Here is a 17247-nt window from a genome sequence, read left to right as displayed (position 1 = left end):
TAGCCATTATCCATGTAACATTGTTCAGTGCCATTCTTACTCTGTCAGGAGGTACTTCATCTTTCCATTTACATCTTTGTGGACTCCCAGTTTCACATTTTGTTCAACAGGCTCTAATCTCCTATTCTGGTATGCAAATTGTTCCAAATTGGGTCATGAAAGTCCTATCTAAGTGCCACGTCTATCCTTGATCCCTACAATTGTTTTCTGGTTTACAGTTAAGAAGGAAAGAAAGAAAGAAAGAAGAAAGAAAGAAAGAAAGAAAGAGGGAGGGAGGGAGGGAGGGAGGGAGAGAGAGAGAGAGAGAGAGAGAGAGAGAAAGAAAGAAAGAAAGAAAGAAAGAAAGAAAGAAAGAAAGAAAGAAAGAAAGAAAGAAAGAAAGAAAGAAAGAAAGAAAGAAAACTCAGCAGAATACCTGTAACCATTTTTTGCCAATCTTTGGAGTGGCTTCTATGTGTAGCATGACGCATAAGCATGAATTAACCAGACAGGTACCAAACTTCACTTTTGTTTAATTTTAAAAATGCTTTGTTTGTTTTACACTTAATAATGTTATTTTCTGTTTTCCGCATTATCAGAGACATTAACTTAGTGTATTTTTTTCCTGCAAATCCATTTCCTTTCTGTGTAACATCTAGCTGTTGCTGCACCATCATCACTGAGGTAGGCACATCCTTCACTCCCTCTCATGCCAAACCTGCAACAAAGGGGTTAACCATTATGGAGTCATGTGATTTCTTCCTTGCCCACCAACACCTTTTAAACAAAAATCCTACTTGTCTAAAGTGCTGAAAGGTGTGCTGTCACACAGTTCTCTCTTGCTAGTGTTGAAATACCTATACTAATTTGGATCAAAAGAGTTTCTTTTCCAAGAATTTGTACATGTTAAACTGGCATTAGGTTGGTTACATGTAATCAGTGGAGCTAGCAGTTCACATAAACCGATGGTTTTCAATTAGGGGTGATTTTGGTTCCAAACCAAGGGACACTTGACAATATTTGGAGATGTTTTTTATTGTCACAAGCAGAGGCAGAGGGCAAGTAGGGTGGATAGTATATCCAGGGATGCTGCCAATGCCCTACAATGCACAAAGAAAAGTGCCCCTTTTCCACGACAGAGAAGTATTCAGTACAAAATATCAGTAGTGTTTCTATTGAGAAACTCTAACATAAACTAAGTGGCTAAGTGACTCAGAGTCACCATTTGGGATGTGTACACACATTTTCCAAATTATAATGCTAAAGATATGAAGCCCATGACAAATTGCATAATAGTAAAATTGCAAATAAAATCAGATTAAAATGAACATCAAATTGAAATTGAACTGTAAAAGACATCAGAAAATAGGCAACAAAAAGTTTAAAGAAGAGTCATATAATTGGACAAGATAGTTTATTATCAGATGAAAGTTTCAGTTGGGCTGGGGGGAGTTGTGTATATGAATCTCAGGTTTTTATTTCCAAAATAGCCAACTAGGAGATCTGTTCCCTTGTATCTTAATTTCCAACCTTCATGGTTGCCTCCTTGAATGAATCTCAATATATATTCAATCTCCCCTCCATCTTTCTAACATGTGCAAAAATCTTGGGCTCTGGAGAATTTTAGCTAAAGCGTAAGTCCTAGAGAAGGCTGCACTATCTAAATTTAAGTGATCCCGGAAAAAAATAAACTCACGATTTGGTAAATATAGCTCCATCTACCCATTGTCCTGTTCGATTTTTTGCCATCTTCAGACCAATCCAGTGATCAGAACTGCATTTGTATCGCCTAAGAAAATTCTTCAGAGACAAAGTTAATTTCAAAATCATACATGCCAATTTTTACGACGACCTACTGTGTACCTCTTGTTCTGTAGGTTGTGAAGTGCAAGGCAACAATTATTCAACTCCTGGCTTTACTAGAAAATAGCCATGGAGTTTTTAAAAAGAACTTTATTTTTCCTCTGACCTTCAGTTTTCTTTGTGAAACAGGTATGTTAGATACATTTTCTTTAGATATGATTCCAAATTGATAAATGTTCAATTTGAAAATCTATTCCTTCACAGTTTTCAAACTGTAAGCTCCTAGAAAGCCAAGTTTGAAATTGAGCTCTTGCACAGCGTTTCCAATTACCAGATATTTATTACACTATTTGTCCACTTCCCAGTAAATAGTAGTAGCTTCATTTTAGTGTTATGTTTTACTTCAGTTTATCTCCCCAAACTACACACCTAAATACACACACATACACATCCTCATATATCCAGTTTCCTTAGAACCTAATTATCAAATTTTATTTTTCTGCTAAACATTTAAATTTCCAAATACATAATTCGGAAATAAATACAATACTTTTTTCCTGACATTTCTCCTGCTGATGCATTGTTTAACTTACCTCGCCCTTGCTTAACCCTCGACCTTTTTCCTTAATCATAGAGTTATATTAAAGTCCTGGAGGCTACTCTGCTACTAAACAGCTTGGAAACTGTAAGCTTCACACCGCATCACTCTACTTTTCAATTTAAGATAAATATAAAGGAGTTAGGCCAGATCACAATGCTATGGTCAAATCTTATCTACCCCAACTTTACAAAAGTTACACCTGTAACTTTTGACATTTTAATACACTATCTTCACAGCATTGTGTAAACTAATTTGAAAAAAACAATTAGTTGGGCTAAGTTTTGGCTTTACAAATAAACAGATTAATAAAAACGCCATCCTACATTCAAAGGCCTTCATTTATAGGAAAGTAACGTAAACATAATGTTAGAAAATATTCTACTAGTTATGGAGAAGTTATGAGTGTAATAAGTACAATGTGGAATTGGAACTTACAGAAAAAAAACATATGAGTTTTTAAAGGAAACTTTGACACAGGATGTGCTCTAAGGCAAGAGTAGAATATTCCGTGTAAATACGGATGGCCAAGGAGAAGAGGGTAGTTCATAGTCTAGACTCAGGAAAGAACTTCAGGAAAGGCTTCAGGCGAGAGCTTGACTGGTCTTGGTGACAGAGAACTGGGAGATGTGTTTCCTAGTCCTGCTCTATGAAAAATGTTAACATTGTTTGCTCAATAAAAGCTTGTCCCATTTTAGCCCCTTGTTAGAAGTGCAATAATTCTAAGTAGGTGGAAATAGATATAAAAATATTTTGTAAGACAAACATTATCTCATATTGTTTTGTAATTAATGTTCACATTTAAATTAAACTATTTTAAATCATCTATTAAAATTCTCATGTAAATTTCCTCTCCACTCCACAGACAGCTCTACTTCATTCTGTTTGTCACTTAAATTTTGCCAGTGTATGTAGTACATATGGTCATCCATGATCTTCAAAATATATCAGGATATGTTATGATCAGTGTTTTTTCTTCATCCAGACAGTACAAGCATTCTTCCTTGATAGATTTGAAGATTTCTCTTAAGTTCAAAACTAATTATTTTTATGTACTTCGGATCTTCACATTCCATGATCCTCACTATTTATTTAGTCAATCTTTGCAGACAATATTCCTACAGTGGATATATTTATTTTAATATTGATTGTCTTTACATTTCTTCATCTTTCATTTTATTAACACTCATTATTTTTCCATCTCACTGCTAGTTTAGCTTTCTTTCCACCAAGAGGAACTGTAAGGAACAGTCAGAGTATTTCTCAATACTCTTGCAAAATTCAGCAGCGACATTATTGACTACAGAAGCCCTTCCTATGATGTTAAGCTTGCACCTTAATTCCTGATTTGCAATATCTACTCCTAATTCATCTAGCTTTCAACATTTTATTATCTTTTGTTTCTTGCAAAATCGTTTTGTTTCCTTTCACTGACCTATAAATTGGCTCTGCCTGATTCACATGCATTTAAATTTGAACCAATCTTCAGGCAGATTGCATAAATAAACTTTATTCACCACAGAGGGTTCACCACAATTGTCTTTTAACAATGTCGACTGTTGTGCTATTCTGCTTTTCACTGAAACACTCCTCAATAGCAAATTATTTGCAAAAAATATTTTTAATCAAGTCATATTACCTCTTATATTTTCTTTTCATTCTTAAAGAGACCGAACAAAGGTAAGTAAACATGTATGTTTACAATATAAATGACTAGGGGAAAGAACAAATTTCACAAATGCAGCGGTGCAGTTTTTTAATCCCTTGTTAAAGTTCTTGGAGAGCCTCTTTACTCATAGAGATTTTGTCATGTAAATCAAAATTTATTCAACAAGCATCCGTTAGACTTTTCATTTGTACCTGCTTTGCGCAATAATGCTAAGGATAAAATTTCAGAGAAGACATGGTATCTACTCACTGAAAACTTATACTCTGGTCTAGGCAGAAATTTTGATTTTCCTCTCTATTGCATTACTGGTAGAGTGTTCTAATGGGAGCTGTCATGGGACCTCAGAGACAGGCAGCAAAACAAAATGGAGAAGTCAAAGGAAAGTTTCTCTCAGGAGGTAGAATGGAGAATCCCCTCCTTTCTCAGACAATTCTCCTTTCTTGGGGGAGTACTGGCTCTTAAAACATTTTCAAACATTATCAAGCTCTTCTGTGTACACTCTTTAAAATATAAAGATAGATATTAAGTCTACTACTTGATGTTAGTCTTACATTCTTCAAACAAAGCATCACTAGGTATTTCACCTTTATGTCACATGGCATATTCTGAACACCTTCAATATTCTGCATAGATAGGCATGAGTGAAAAGACTTCAAGATTATGATGGTATTTGAATATTTCTAATGTTCTGACTCAAGAAAATTCACAAAGAATGTATATTAAATTACTTACCATTTCTTCTGTGTTGTCAATTATAGTTAGGTCAGCATGTTGAGTGGCACAGTTGTATTTACTTGAATTCCAGTCTCCTTCTTCTTTAGAAAAATAATAGCATTTGTTTTGGAAACCAATCCAACCATATGGGCAAAAACTCTGAGCATCTTGAGTTAGTTTAACTGGAAATGAGACAAATATGTATCTTACGGACCATATAGAATAATATGCTACTGAAAATATGTTTTGAGATCACTGCACACAGGTTTTTGATGTAAAAGATTATGGTCACTATGAAATTTGTATATCTATTATATGATAGGTTGAAAAAAAATTTGTATCTTTGTCATGTTAGGTCAAATGACAGTAGTTTAAGATTTATCAGGGCATTTATATTTCTTTCAACTTCAACTTCAGTGATATACAGGTCTTCCAGGAGCCACCAGAATTATTCTACTTGTGTAACTTACCCTTACCATTTCTGGGTAAATGAAATAAAAGGAAGTCCTAGCATTAACTAAGAGTAATCCAAGTAATAATTTGTATTAGTCACCAATGAATCTAAAGACATGGTTTAATCTACAAAGAAGCAACAAAAATAATAAAGCAAAATACAAAATAAGTTGGACTGCTCGTTGTCAGCTAAGAATCACCATCACTGTATAACTCTGGGTTAGCCAATGAATGGAACTCACAGGGGATTTGGAAGGTGAAAGTAAAGCAGAAGGTATAATTCCTGGAGACCATGAGCATAAGAACTTCACAGGTCTTTCCATGTGTTCCCCTGTTGCAGTCTTGGCAGCTAGATATCTTATCTGCTTAGACATTCCTCCAAATGTGTTAGCGTGTTATGCCAATATTATTAGTGACCATTTCTCATCCAGCTTGTAGCACAGCCCCAGCCTTCAGCTATGCATCACTTCCAGATGTTCCCACATTCACCTTATCCCTAATTTCTATATTAAAGCCTTATTCTCATAATATGTGTTTGTATTTTGGAACACACCCAGACTGAATCAGTTTTTGGTACCAAACATAATTCTCAGGAAACAGAACCTTGAGGATGAGATATGGTGTTACTTTTTAAACATAATTCACTTTAAAGGCATCAATCCAACTACCAGTTATAAATAGAATGCTGATGGCAGTGGAGCACAGTGGCAAAATAATTAAATTATCACCTATAGTCATCTGGTGCCAAGAATCTATAGAAGATAAAATTTTATATACATACACAGTGTGTATATATATGTATATAGGTTTGTGTACATATAAGAGTGTATATATACATACACACATATGTGTATATATCTCTCGCATATACTAATATAAATTAGCGTTTGTGTTACTCTTAGATCATGCTATGATTTCATTATATTTCATTTACCCAGAAATGGTAGGGATGACCTTTACACGTACAATAATTCTGGTGCCTCCAGGAAGATATATCACTGAAGCTGAAGTTGAAAGGAATATAAATGTCCTAATAAGTCCTAAAGTACTGTCATTTGACCTAACATGACAAGACATAAAATTTTTTCAACCTGTTATATGTTAGATATACAAATTTTGCTGTGATCATAATCTTTTACATCAAAATCCTGTGTGTCTTCAATGATCTCAAAACACAGTAGCATCCAAACTTCTGGGATTTAACTAAACTTGTGGGACACAGCAATTCCCTTGAAGCTTACAAGAAAATTCATTGGCTTAAGATTATGTTTTAGAAATGATGAAAGACTTTTTGAAAAGATAATTATCTTACCTTACAAAGTTAATAATAGTGATAAATTAAAACCAAAGTAGAAAGACACAATTTAAAAAACAAAAAGAACAGAAATCAATTGAATAAAACATTAATGCCAAATAGAAGAAAAGTTTAAAGTCATAAGATGACTTTTGTTGAATACTCTAAAACAAGATTGACCACTAGGAAAATTGATTTTAAAAAATGTGAAAGTGAGAGATAAAAACACAAATTAGCAACACAAAGAATAAAAACGTAGAGAAATTTCTAGAAGAACACAATTTAACACAACTGACAAGATAAAAGCAGTATTTCTAAATAATACTATATCTAGTTAAAAATTGCATCTTTAATTTAAAAAATTGCACAAAAAGAAATCTCCCTGTCCAGGTGGCTTCAGTTAGAAATACTTCTAGTCATTTAGGAAAGGCATAACAGCAACGTTATACACACTCTTTCAGAAAATAGGATAGGAGGGAATACTTTCCAATCAAATTTCAGAAGCCATCGTAATCACATCAATACCTGACAATAGTATTGAAAGAAAGAGAAATTATAGGTCGATCTCTTACGAAGATATAAGATACATGTGCATACATCTTAAACAAAATACTATTCAGTTTAATTGAAGAATGTTAAAAGGTTGATAGGTTATGATCAAGTTGAATCTATCACAGAAATTGAAGATTATCTTAATATTACAAAATCTGTGTAGTTCTACATATTAGCAGAGAAAAGAAAGTATCTCAATAGATCAAGATAAAGCATTTGACATTTTAAATTAAATTAAAGGGAAGTAAATACAACACCTTTAATCTGATTAAGAATATCTGCAAATACTACTACTTAATTGGGAAATATTAAAAAGCTCTTTATTGATTTAAGAAGGAGACAAACATGTAAGCTGTCACTACTTACACTCAACCTTGTACTTGAAGTTATAGCCAGTGAAATAAGAGAATACAATGAATAAAAAAGGCATAAGGTTTCCAACAGACTAGATAGAACAATTATTATTTTCAGATAATGTAAATTTTTACATAGAACCCACAAAAGAAACTGAAGAAAATTTATGAAAATGAATAGTTAACTATAGCAAATTTGCTATATGAGGCTTACATAGGTATACATTAAATATGTAGCGATAATTTTTATAGGCCAGCAACAGACTAAATAGGAAAATAAGGTTAATGAAAGTACTTCTATGTTACTTACAATTGCATTATAGAGCATTGAGTCTTTAAAAAATAAATTAAAAGGGTGTGTGTGAAGTCTATTATGAAAGCTATATAAATTGCTGGCAGAAATTATGGAACACCAAATTAATATTTTAAATGTATGGCTCAATATGAAGATAATGGCTCTATGAAAATTGACTATGGTTTAATGCAATCTCAATCAAAATTACAGATAATTTATATGGCAGCTTAAAGGATCTAAAATGCTCCAGGTAAACTTGAAGAATAAAAATAAAACTTTCAAACATTTAAACAAACAAACATCAAGACTTATTATAAACTGACAGTGTTAAGACAGAATTATATAGACACAAAGATAGATAAAATAGAGTAAGTTAATGTAATAAAATTTCAGCAAAAATGACCTTCACCTACACAGCTGATTGATGACAAAGACCAACTGCAGTTAAATAGGGAAAGTATAGTCTTTTTAATACGTTGTTTCAGGTTGAAAGTTTAACTAAATGGAAAATAATGCATCCTAATATCTATCTTCTAATATTTATAAAAATAAATTTCAAGAGGATTATGTTTTGGAAAGTGAAAGGAAAATAGAAACCCTACAAAAACATTTTTATGTCTTTGAAGTAAAGTGAATTTCATAGGATGAAAAATGTAGTGACAATAGGGAAAGACATAATTACACTACTTTAAAATTCAGAAGCTCTGTTGATTGAAAGACATGATACAGAGGGTAAACTTCAGCTTCACAGCTGAAGAAGATATTTGCAATACCTGTAAACTACAGTGTCATCTAGAATATTGAACAACTCTTATGAAACAAGCAGAAAAAGACAGCTAACTCCCTGCAATATAGGGAAAGTATTGAAACATTCCAGCCACAAAATATTACACCTAAATAAACAGCAGTTATGAAGGTACTGAACAGTATTGATCATCAGAAAGATGTCAATTAAAGCCAAAATTGAGTAACAACATGCACTCATTGGAATGGCAAAAACTGATAAAACCAACAATAAAGCATTGACATGGCATGGAGCAATTGGCAACTTCCGCTGAGATTATCTACCATTTTTGGTAAAATACACTTAAGTTAACCTATGTATATTCTGTGCTTAATAATTCTTCTTTTAAGTATATCTCAAGTTATTTCCAGTATTCATTAAAAGACAAAAAATATAAAATTATACAGTTGTTCAAAACCACCCAGTTTGCAATCGTCAAAATGTAACATAATCCAAATGTCCATCAAAAGTGATACACAGCAGTGAATACACTACACTAAACATCTGCTAATACAGCCTGAGGCCAACTCAGCTCACTTTCTGTTTTTGTACAACCACCAGGTAAAAATACCTTTTACATTTTAAAAAGAAAGAAAGTAATCAAAATAATTAAAAAGAACACTATTTTGTGACATATAAGATTTTATAATATTTACATTTCCATGTTCAAGTTTATTGACACACAGCCATGGTCAATATCTATGCATTTTCTATGGCTGTGTTTCTATGAAGAATTAAGTAGTTGCAGCAGAGACCGTATGGCCAAAAAAGTAGAAAATATTTACTATCTGGGTCTTTTTTTTTTTTTTTTTTTTTTTGAGATGGAGTCTCGCTCTGTGGCCCAGGCTGGAGTGCAGTGGCCGGATCTCAGCTCACTGCGAGCTCCGCCTCCCAGGTTTACGCCGTTCTCCTGCCTCAGCCACCCGAGTAGCTGGGACTACAGGCGCCTGCCACCTCGCCCGGCTAGCTTTTTGTATTTTTTAGTAGAGACGGGGTTTCACCGTGTTAGTCAGGATGGTCTCGATCTCCTGACCTCGTGATCCACCCGCCTCGGCCTCCCAAAGTGCTGGGATTACAGGCTTGAGCCACCGCGCCCGGCCTGGGTCTTTTTATAAAAAAAAAAAAAAAATCAACCTTTTTCTATAATAGTGAGTTAATGAACTTCTGCTACCTATTATGACATTGAAAAATCACACGAACATAACTTTGAATAAAAGGAAAAAGATACAAAGATAAATAAAAATTGCATGATTGTATTTATGATACATGCAAATTGCATATTTTATTTTATATGTATTTACAATTGATTGTATTTGTATAAAATTTTTTAATAGGCAAAACTAACCTATAGCAATAGAAGTCAACATAGTGATTAACATAGGCAAGAAAGTGTTGAATAGAAGTGAGATTATCAGGGTGAATAATTTTACCACAATAATTTTGGTATCTCTGATGCCTTACATAGGTCATGTAATTAATAAAATTTATTCATTTGTACCAAATAAATGTTATCATGTATAATGGGAAGATAATGAGATACTGAGAAAAGATCATGACTGAGACAGAAAGGAATAGGATCATACATAGAAAGCCATGAAAAATAAAATAAAGGATGTAACTTACCTATATATACAGTAATAGTATTAGTTATTATTATTAAAGCAGCACCAACTATAAAACACTTTTTATGTGTGATCATCATACCTGAAAAATAAAAATAAAGACATTTAGGAGACTTCTGGCTCCAAAATGATGGCATAAAAGTAAGTTGGCTTTCATGTCCCCCACAGAAAACAACAACAAAACATTAGCGCTGTGATTATCACCAGCAATGCCCCAGAACTCAAATGTGAGAAGGACACAATTCCTGCAGCCACAGAAAAGTGAAAAATCAACAAAAAACTCCATAACGATAATAAGAGAATTATACTTCCACATCCATGAGGCCTCTCCCTGCAATCTTCCTGGTACCCAAGGGCATGGCAACATCATTTCTATACTGGAAAAAGTGAGATCAAGATGGATAACCAGCTTCCCCATCAGCTTGAATTCCCTGCCAGGAAACTTGCCCCTGCCTTAACATTTGGGAAGCATCAGGGCTGCCTGAAAGAGGACATGCAGAGACAAAGTTGGGAGGCAGGACTACCATCCCCAGTACCAGAAACTCTGCTCTGTTACTTGGCCAAAGGAGATGCCAACTTAGAGTGGTCGTCGAGCAGCATCACGCTATAGGAGATTCGTTGCATAGGTCCCTTGGGCTGGAACTCCTAGTCAGTTTTCCCACAACTGGGATATCCCCTTTGGAAGCTCCCCCATTTGGTATGGGTGGCACTCTAATTGTTTACTAGAACCAAGGCAAACCTGGGTTAAGGCACCATGTAGTCTTAACAAGGAGGCAGAAACCTAGTCCCTCTCCAAAAAATCCACAGGTAAATTACAAAGAATATTTAAGCAAACATACTCAATATAAACCACAACAAGCCATGTGAAATCATTCAGCACAAAGACATAGATGAAAATCCATAAGAAACAAGAGCAAACAGGGAACTGTAATATCCCCAAATGGACAAAGTTCGAACCAGAGACAGACCTTAATGAAATGGCAATATGAGAGCACTTGTACCAAGCATTGAAAATAGTAGTTTTTTTTTTTTTTTTTTTTTTTTTTGAGACGCAGTCTCGCTCTGTCGCCCAGGCTGGAGTGCAGGGGCGCGATCTCGTCTCGGCTCACTGCAAGCTCCGCCTCCCGGGTTCACGCCATTCTCCCGCCTCAGTCTCCAAGTATCTGGGACTACAGGCGCCCGCCACCACACCCGGCTAGTTTTTTGTGTTTTTAGTAGAGACGGGGTTTCACCATGTTAGCCAGGATGGTCTCGATCTCCTGACCTCGTGATCCACCCGCCTCGGCCTCCCAAAGTGCTGGGATTACAGGCTTGAGCCACCGCGCCCAGCGAAAATAGTAGTTTTAAGAAAACTCACTGGTCTCTAAAATAACACAAAAAACAGTTCAGAGATTTATCAGAGAAATTTAACAAAGGGATTGAAATAATTTTTGAAGATCAAAAAGTGATATTGGAACTGAAACATACATTTGCTGAACTGAAAATTTTACTAGAGGCTCTCAAAAGAGAATGGATCAAGAAGAAGAAATAATCAGTGAGCATGAAGATGGGCTTTCGAAAATGCAAAAGGAAAGGAGAAAAAAGAATAAAAATGAATGAAGAATGCGTACATGTTATAGAAAATTATGCAAAAGACCACATCTAAGAATTGTTGGTGTTCAAGAAAGAGTCAAGCTAGAGCAAAGGGTATAAAGCCTATTCAAAGAAATAATAGCAGAAAGCATTACAAACCTTGAGAAAGAGATAAAACTTCAGGTAGATAAAGATCGGAGAACACCAAACAGATTCCGACTCTAACAAGACTATCTCTAGGATAGAATAATCAAACTCTCAAACGTCAAGGAAAAAGAGAGGATTCTAAAATCAGCAACAGAAGACAAACAAATAACATTTAAAGGGGTTCCAATTTATCTGACAACAGACATCTCAGTGGAAACCATACAGGCCAGGAGGAACAGAGATGACATTTTTTAAGTGCTGCAAAACAAACAAACAAACAGAAAACAAAACAAAACAAAAACCTCTGCCATCTAAGAATACTGTGTCCTGCAAAGCTAACCTTCAAATATGAAGAAGAGACAGTGTTTCCCAGACAAACAAAAAATTGTTTCACCACCACCAGACATGTCTATTAAGAAATGTTAAAGGGAGTTCTTCAGCCTAAAGGTAAAAAAAACACTTGAATAGAAAACAGTTGATAAAATTAAATGTATGGACAAACCCAGAATACTCTAATACTGTAATTGTGGTACACAATCTTCTCACATCTCTAGTATGAGGACCAGAAGACAAATCTATCAAAAACAATGATAGCTACAGAAACCAGTTGAGAGGCAGGCAAAAAAATATGTAAACTGGGACAACTAAATTAAAAATGTGTGAGGGTGGAGTAAAAGTGTTTTTGTCCTTTGTTGTTGTTCTTTTCTTTGTAATGTAAGTTGTTATCTCTTTTTGTTTTTTTGAGATGGAGTCTCACTCTGTCACCCAGGCTGGAGTGCAGTGGCGCCATATCGGCTCACTGCAAGCTCCGCCTCCCGGGTTCACGTCATTCTCCTGCCTCAGCCTCCCGAGTAGCTGGGACTACAGGCGCCAGCCACCACACCTGGCTGATTTTTTGTATTTTTAGCAGAGACGGGGTTTCACTGTGTTAGCCAGGATGGTCTCGATCTCCTGACCTCGTGATCCACCCGCCTCAGCCTCCCAAAGTGCTGGGATTACAGGCGTGAGCCACCGGGCCCGGTCAAGTTGTTATCTCTTTAAAATAATTTGTTACATCTATAAGACTTTTTTTTACAAGCCTCATAGTCATCGCAATGCAAAACCTATAATAGAGTCACTAAAAATAAAAAACAACTAATTAATATATACTACCAGAGAAACTTACATAACCACAGAGAATGACAATATGAAAAGAAAAAAGAGAGAAATTTAAAAACAACCATAAAACAAGCAACAAAATAGCCATAGAAAATCCTTACTTAACAATAATAACACTGAATTTAAATGAACTCAGCTCTCCAATTAAAAGACATAAAGTGCAGGATGGGCGCGGTGGCATATGCCTGTAATCCCAGAATTTTGGGAGGCCAAGGCAGGTGGATCACTTGATGTCAGGAGCTCAAGACTAGCCTGACCAATATAACGAAACCACGTTTCCACTAAAAATAGAAAACTTAGCTAGGTGTGGTGGTGTACGCCTGTGATCCTGGCTACTCAGGAAGCTGAGGCAGGAGAGTCGCTTGAATCCAGGAGTTGGAGGCTGCAGTGATCCAAGATCATGTCACTCCACTTCAGCTTGGGTAATAAAGCAAGACTGTCTCAAAAAAAAAAAAAAAAAAAAGCATGAAGTTAAAGTGGCTGAATTGGTAAAGAAAAAACCCTAACTGTATGCAGCCTACAAGAAATCCACTTCACCTATAAAAACACACAGATAATGAAAGTTGAGGGAATGAACAAAGATATTCCATGCAACGAGAGACCAAAAAAGCAGGAGCAGCTATACTTACAACAGATAAAATAGACTACAAAACAAAGACTACTTTAAAAAGAGACAAAGGTCACTATATAATGCTAAAGGGGTCAATTCAGCAAGAGGATATGACAGTCCTAAAAATCTATGGGCCCAACACCAGATCTCCCAAGTATATAAAGTAAACATTCATTGATCTAAAGGGAGAGACAGACTGCAATGCAATAATATTAGGGGACTTTAACTCCTCACTCTGAGTAATGGACAGATCATCTAAACAGGAAATCAGCAAGGAATACTGGAGTGACACTGCACACTTGACCAAATACATCCAACTGACACGTACGGAAGCACTGCTGCAGAATACTCATTCTTTTTATCAGTACCTGGAACATTCTCCAGAATAGACCACATTGTAAGCCAAAAAACAAGTCTCAACAAATTCAAAAAAGTAGAAATCCAATCAATTATCTTTTCTCATCACAATGGGACGAAACTGGAAGTCAATAACTTGAGAAACCTCAGAAACTACATGAACACATGAAAATTAAATAATGGGCTCCTTAACGGCCAAAGAGTCAATGATGAAATTAAGAAGAAAATTTTAAAAATTTCTTGAAACAAATGAAAATGGAAGCACAATAAACTAAAATCTGTGGGATGCAGAAAAGCAATACAAAGAAGGAAGTCTAGAGTAATAAATGTCTTTTTAAAAAGGTAAAAAGACTTCAAATAAATAACCTAATGACGAACTTAAAGGACTTATAAGAGCAAGAACAAACCAAACTCCAAATTAGTAGAAAAAGGAAGTGTCACAAATCAGAGCAGAAATAAATAAAATTGAGACTAAAACAACAATATAGAAGATTAACAAAATAAAAACGAAAAGCCATTTTAATGAAAGACAAACGAAATCAACAAACCTTTAGCTAGACAAAGGAAAAAAAGATAAAAATTCAAATAAATAAAATCAGAAACAAAAAGAGACAAGCAAAAGAAAAAAAAAAGGAGAAAAACAGCTGATATCGCATAGGGCTGGGCACGGTGGCTGGTGCCTGTAATCCCAGCACTTTGGGTGACTGAGGTAGGAGGATTGGTTGAACCCAGGAGATCAAGACTAACCTAGGCAACATAGCAATAACCTATATCTATTAAAAACAATCCACCACCACCACCACCGACAACAACTGATACCACAGAAATACAAAGAATCATTAGAGATTATTACAAAAAACTATATGCCAAAAATTGGAAACACTAGCAAAAACAAATTAATTGCTTCACAAACACAATCTCCAAGATTGAAACATGAGGAAACAGAAAACCTCAATGAACCAATAATGAGTAATGATGTTGAAGATGTAATCTCCCTATCTTTAGTATAACAAAGATCAAGAAAGAGAAGAAACAGAATATATATATACACATATATATACACACACATATATATGTGTGTGTATATATATGACTGTATAGTCATGTCAGGATGACGGTCATCCTTTTTGGGATTGTACATGCCTCAGTTCAGAATTTCAGTCCAAGCTCTTTCTGATGAGGTTTCTTATCTTTCATATATAACCTTATTCATATCATGAATTATTTATTAATTTTCTTTAAACCTCAGGTATCAAAAAGACAGGAAGTTCTTTCTCCCTTTTCCATGCCATGAATTAAGTAAATATGTCAGTATGTCATTCCATTTTTCTCCCCGTGAATTGGCATAATGTAAAAAGATAGATGTTAGAGATATCATGATTTCAAAATCTTGATCAAACCTTTGTGCCATGTAATTGTATTTTCTTACCCCCATTTAATCCTATATCTCTTCATCCATTAACTAGTATCACTTCTATTTTTTTAATTAAAAAGCATATGTGTGTTGTGTTTTTAGAAAGTATAGTTACAACAGGAAGTAAATAAAAGGTAACTTTTGCTATTATTTTTTTCTTGTGTTATAGTTGTACTGTTTTTAAATATTTTAATAATTTTTTTGTGTTAAGATTGTAAAGTTTATTTACATTTGCAGCAAGTAGAAGTATTTTTTGAGTCAGTTTCATATCCGTTATTTGAAGGAGGTAGTCAGACCATTTTGATATTCTTTCTTTCAGAATGACTGTTGAAAAGAAAACCCTAAGTTGCTTAAATCAACGGCCTTTACAATTTAAAAAAATCTAGCTTATTGAAGTAATGTTTCTGAGAATTGCGAAGAGATTTAAAACAGAGGAATACCTCCAAGCTAACATGTAAGTAGAAGGGCAATGCACATCCTGACAATACGAGAAATGACAATTTGCAGATGCAGGGGAAAATAGGAGGCCTTTCAATTGCAAAGTTGGCAAGGTATTAGAGTATAAGCACTTGGTGGTGTATACAGAGGTGGTAGATCTTATGTACAGATGACCCCGGCTTCAAAAAGATGATTGTACTTTAACAGTAGCAAAAAAAAAAAAAAAAAAAAAAAAAAAAAAACAGTGTGGCTTTTGTTATGAGTGCAGCACAAAATAGCAGAACTAGACCGGAAGAGATCATTTATATTGGAACGTGGTCTTCTCAGACATGATCAGTGGAAACTGATGAATGGAGACCATTATAACACTTCGATGTCTTATAAAACCTGGGAAACTTCATATAACCTTGGAAGAAATTTCTCACTCTCAATACCACCAAACGACAGAAAGTAAGTAACCCGTCCTGTCCATTCAGTGGGATAGAGACTTGAAGTAACATTTAATTTTATTTAAATAACTAATGAATTCAACATTTATTGCACTTCTGAATATGTAGGTACAGATTTAAATCTACTATGTGTTCATTCTCTACTTAATCTATTTCCTGAGCCCTGAAATCTAGCTTTTTACACTCACTGTAAGTTGTTTTCACTTTTTATTTTTTATTTCCCAGAATCTTTTCATTGTTACTGAATTCTCAATACTTATTTAGGAGGCTGTAATTATTTACACGAGTTATCAAAAAAAAATAGTGGCATTGGTAGAATGTGGTTAGCATAGCTGCCTTTCAAAAAATTAAAAAATTGTGATCTCCCAAGGTGAAGCTGATATTGAAACTGAATTTCAAAGTTGCTGAGCCTTCTTAACGTTTGATGAGGCTATGCATAAAAGAACACTTCCCCAGACATTTCGAGAACAATGGATTTAATTAACAGTGTAACTAAAATAGTTCCACATTCAAATTTATAATCTAAACAACTAAGGACTGCAATTACTTTCCCCATAGAAAAGTTTCACTGACTCAACCATTTTGTGTTTGATTCTGCTCTCTAAGGAAAGATAAGAAAGATGCAGAGTAACCAGTGCATTTAAAATCAAACAGAATACTATTTTTCTTAGCTGATAGCTATAGAAAAAAAACACAAAATATTGATGTGGAGCAAATAAAATATTTGTTAAAATGTATATAAAAACTAACTGAATTATATCACACTGCCCTAAATTACTGCTATTAAAATGATGTTCATAATTTCAGATATATATGTATGTATAATATATACAATTTTATACTGAATATATTATTCAGTAACTTTTAAAATATATTCATATGTAATATGATATATAATATTGTATTATGTAATGTATTTATATACAAATGTATAAATTTATACAACTGATTGAAAGTAGAAAATAACACTGGTTTTACTGGTGGCT

At 34.4% G+C, this 17247-nt stretch overlaps 2 protein-coding genes across 8 annotated transcripts in view; one reads left to right on the top strand and one right to left on the bottom strand.

Moving 5' to 3' along the window:
* Positions 1 to 424: 424 nt before the first annotated feature.
* CLEC2B (C-type lectin domain family 2 member B) overlaps positions 425 to 17247 on the bottom strand; it is an 18434-nt gene continuing 1611 nt past the window's right edge. The window contains exons 3-6 of the mRNA XM_023192436.3: positions 10118 to 10198; positions 4782 to 4945; positions 1676 to 1779; positions 425 to 697 (exon numbers count right to left, since the gene is read on the bottom strand). Coding sequence (XP_023048204.1) covers positions 589 to 697; positions 1676 to 1779; positions 4782 to 4945; positions 10118 to 10196 — 456 coding nt within the window. The 5' untranslated portion in view covers positions 10197 to 10198 and the 3' untranslated portion in view covers positions 425 to 588. The remainder of the gene's footprint in view (positions 698 to 1675; positions 1780 to 4781; positions 4946 to 10117; positions 10199 to 17247) is intronic.
* KLRF2 (killer cell lectin like receptor F2) overlaps positions 16069 to 17247 on the top strand; it is a 25652-nt gene continuing 24473 nt past the window's right edge. For 4 of the 7 annotated variants that reach the window (XM_023192422.2, XM_023192427.2, XM_023192429.2 and 1 more), the window contains exon 1: positions 16070 to 16262. In XM_023192422.2, coding sequence (XP_023048190.1) covers positions 16163 to 16262 — 100 coding nt within the window. In that variant the 5' untranslated portion in view covers positions 16070 to 16162. Of the gene's footprint in view, positions 16263 to 17247 lie in introns of all 7 variants that reach the window. The other 3 variants (XM_023192431.2, XM_023192433.3, XM_023192435.3) reach the window with 3 other exon arrangements.

The sequence above is a fragment of the Piliocolobus tephrosceles genome, chromosome 10, assembly GCF_002776525.5.
Source record: "Piliocolobus tephrosceles isolate RC106 chromosome 10, ASM277652v3, whole genome shotgun sequence".
In the NCBI taxonomy this organism is placed as follows: Eukaryota; Metazoa; Chordata; class Mammalia; order Primates; family Cercopithecidae; genus Piliocolobus; species Piliocolobus tephrosceles.
Note: the sequence above shows the minus strand (reverse complement) of the source record. Positions and strands in the feature narration are given on the sequence as shown.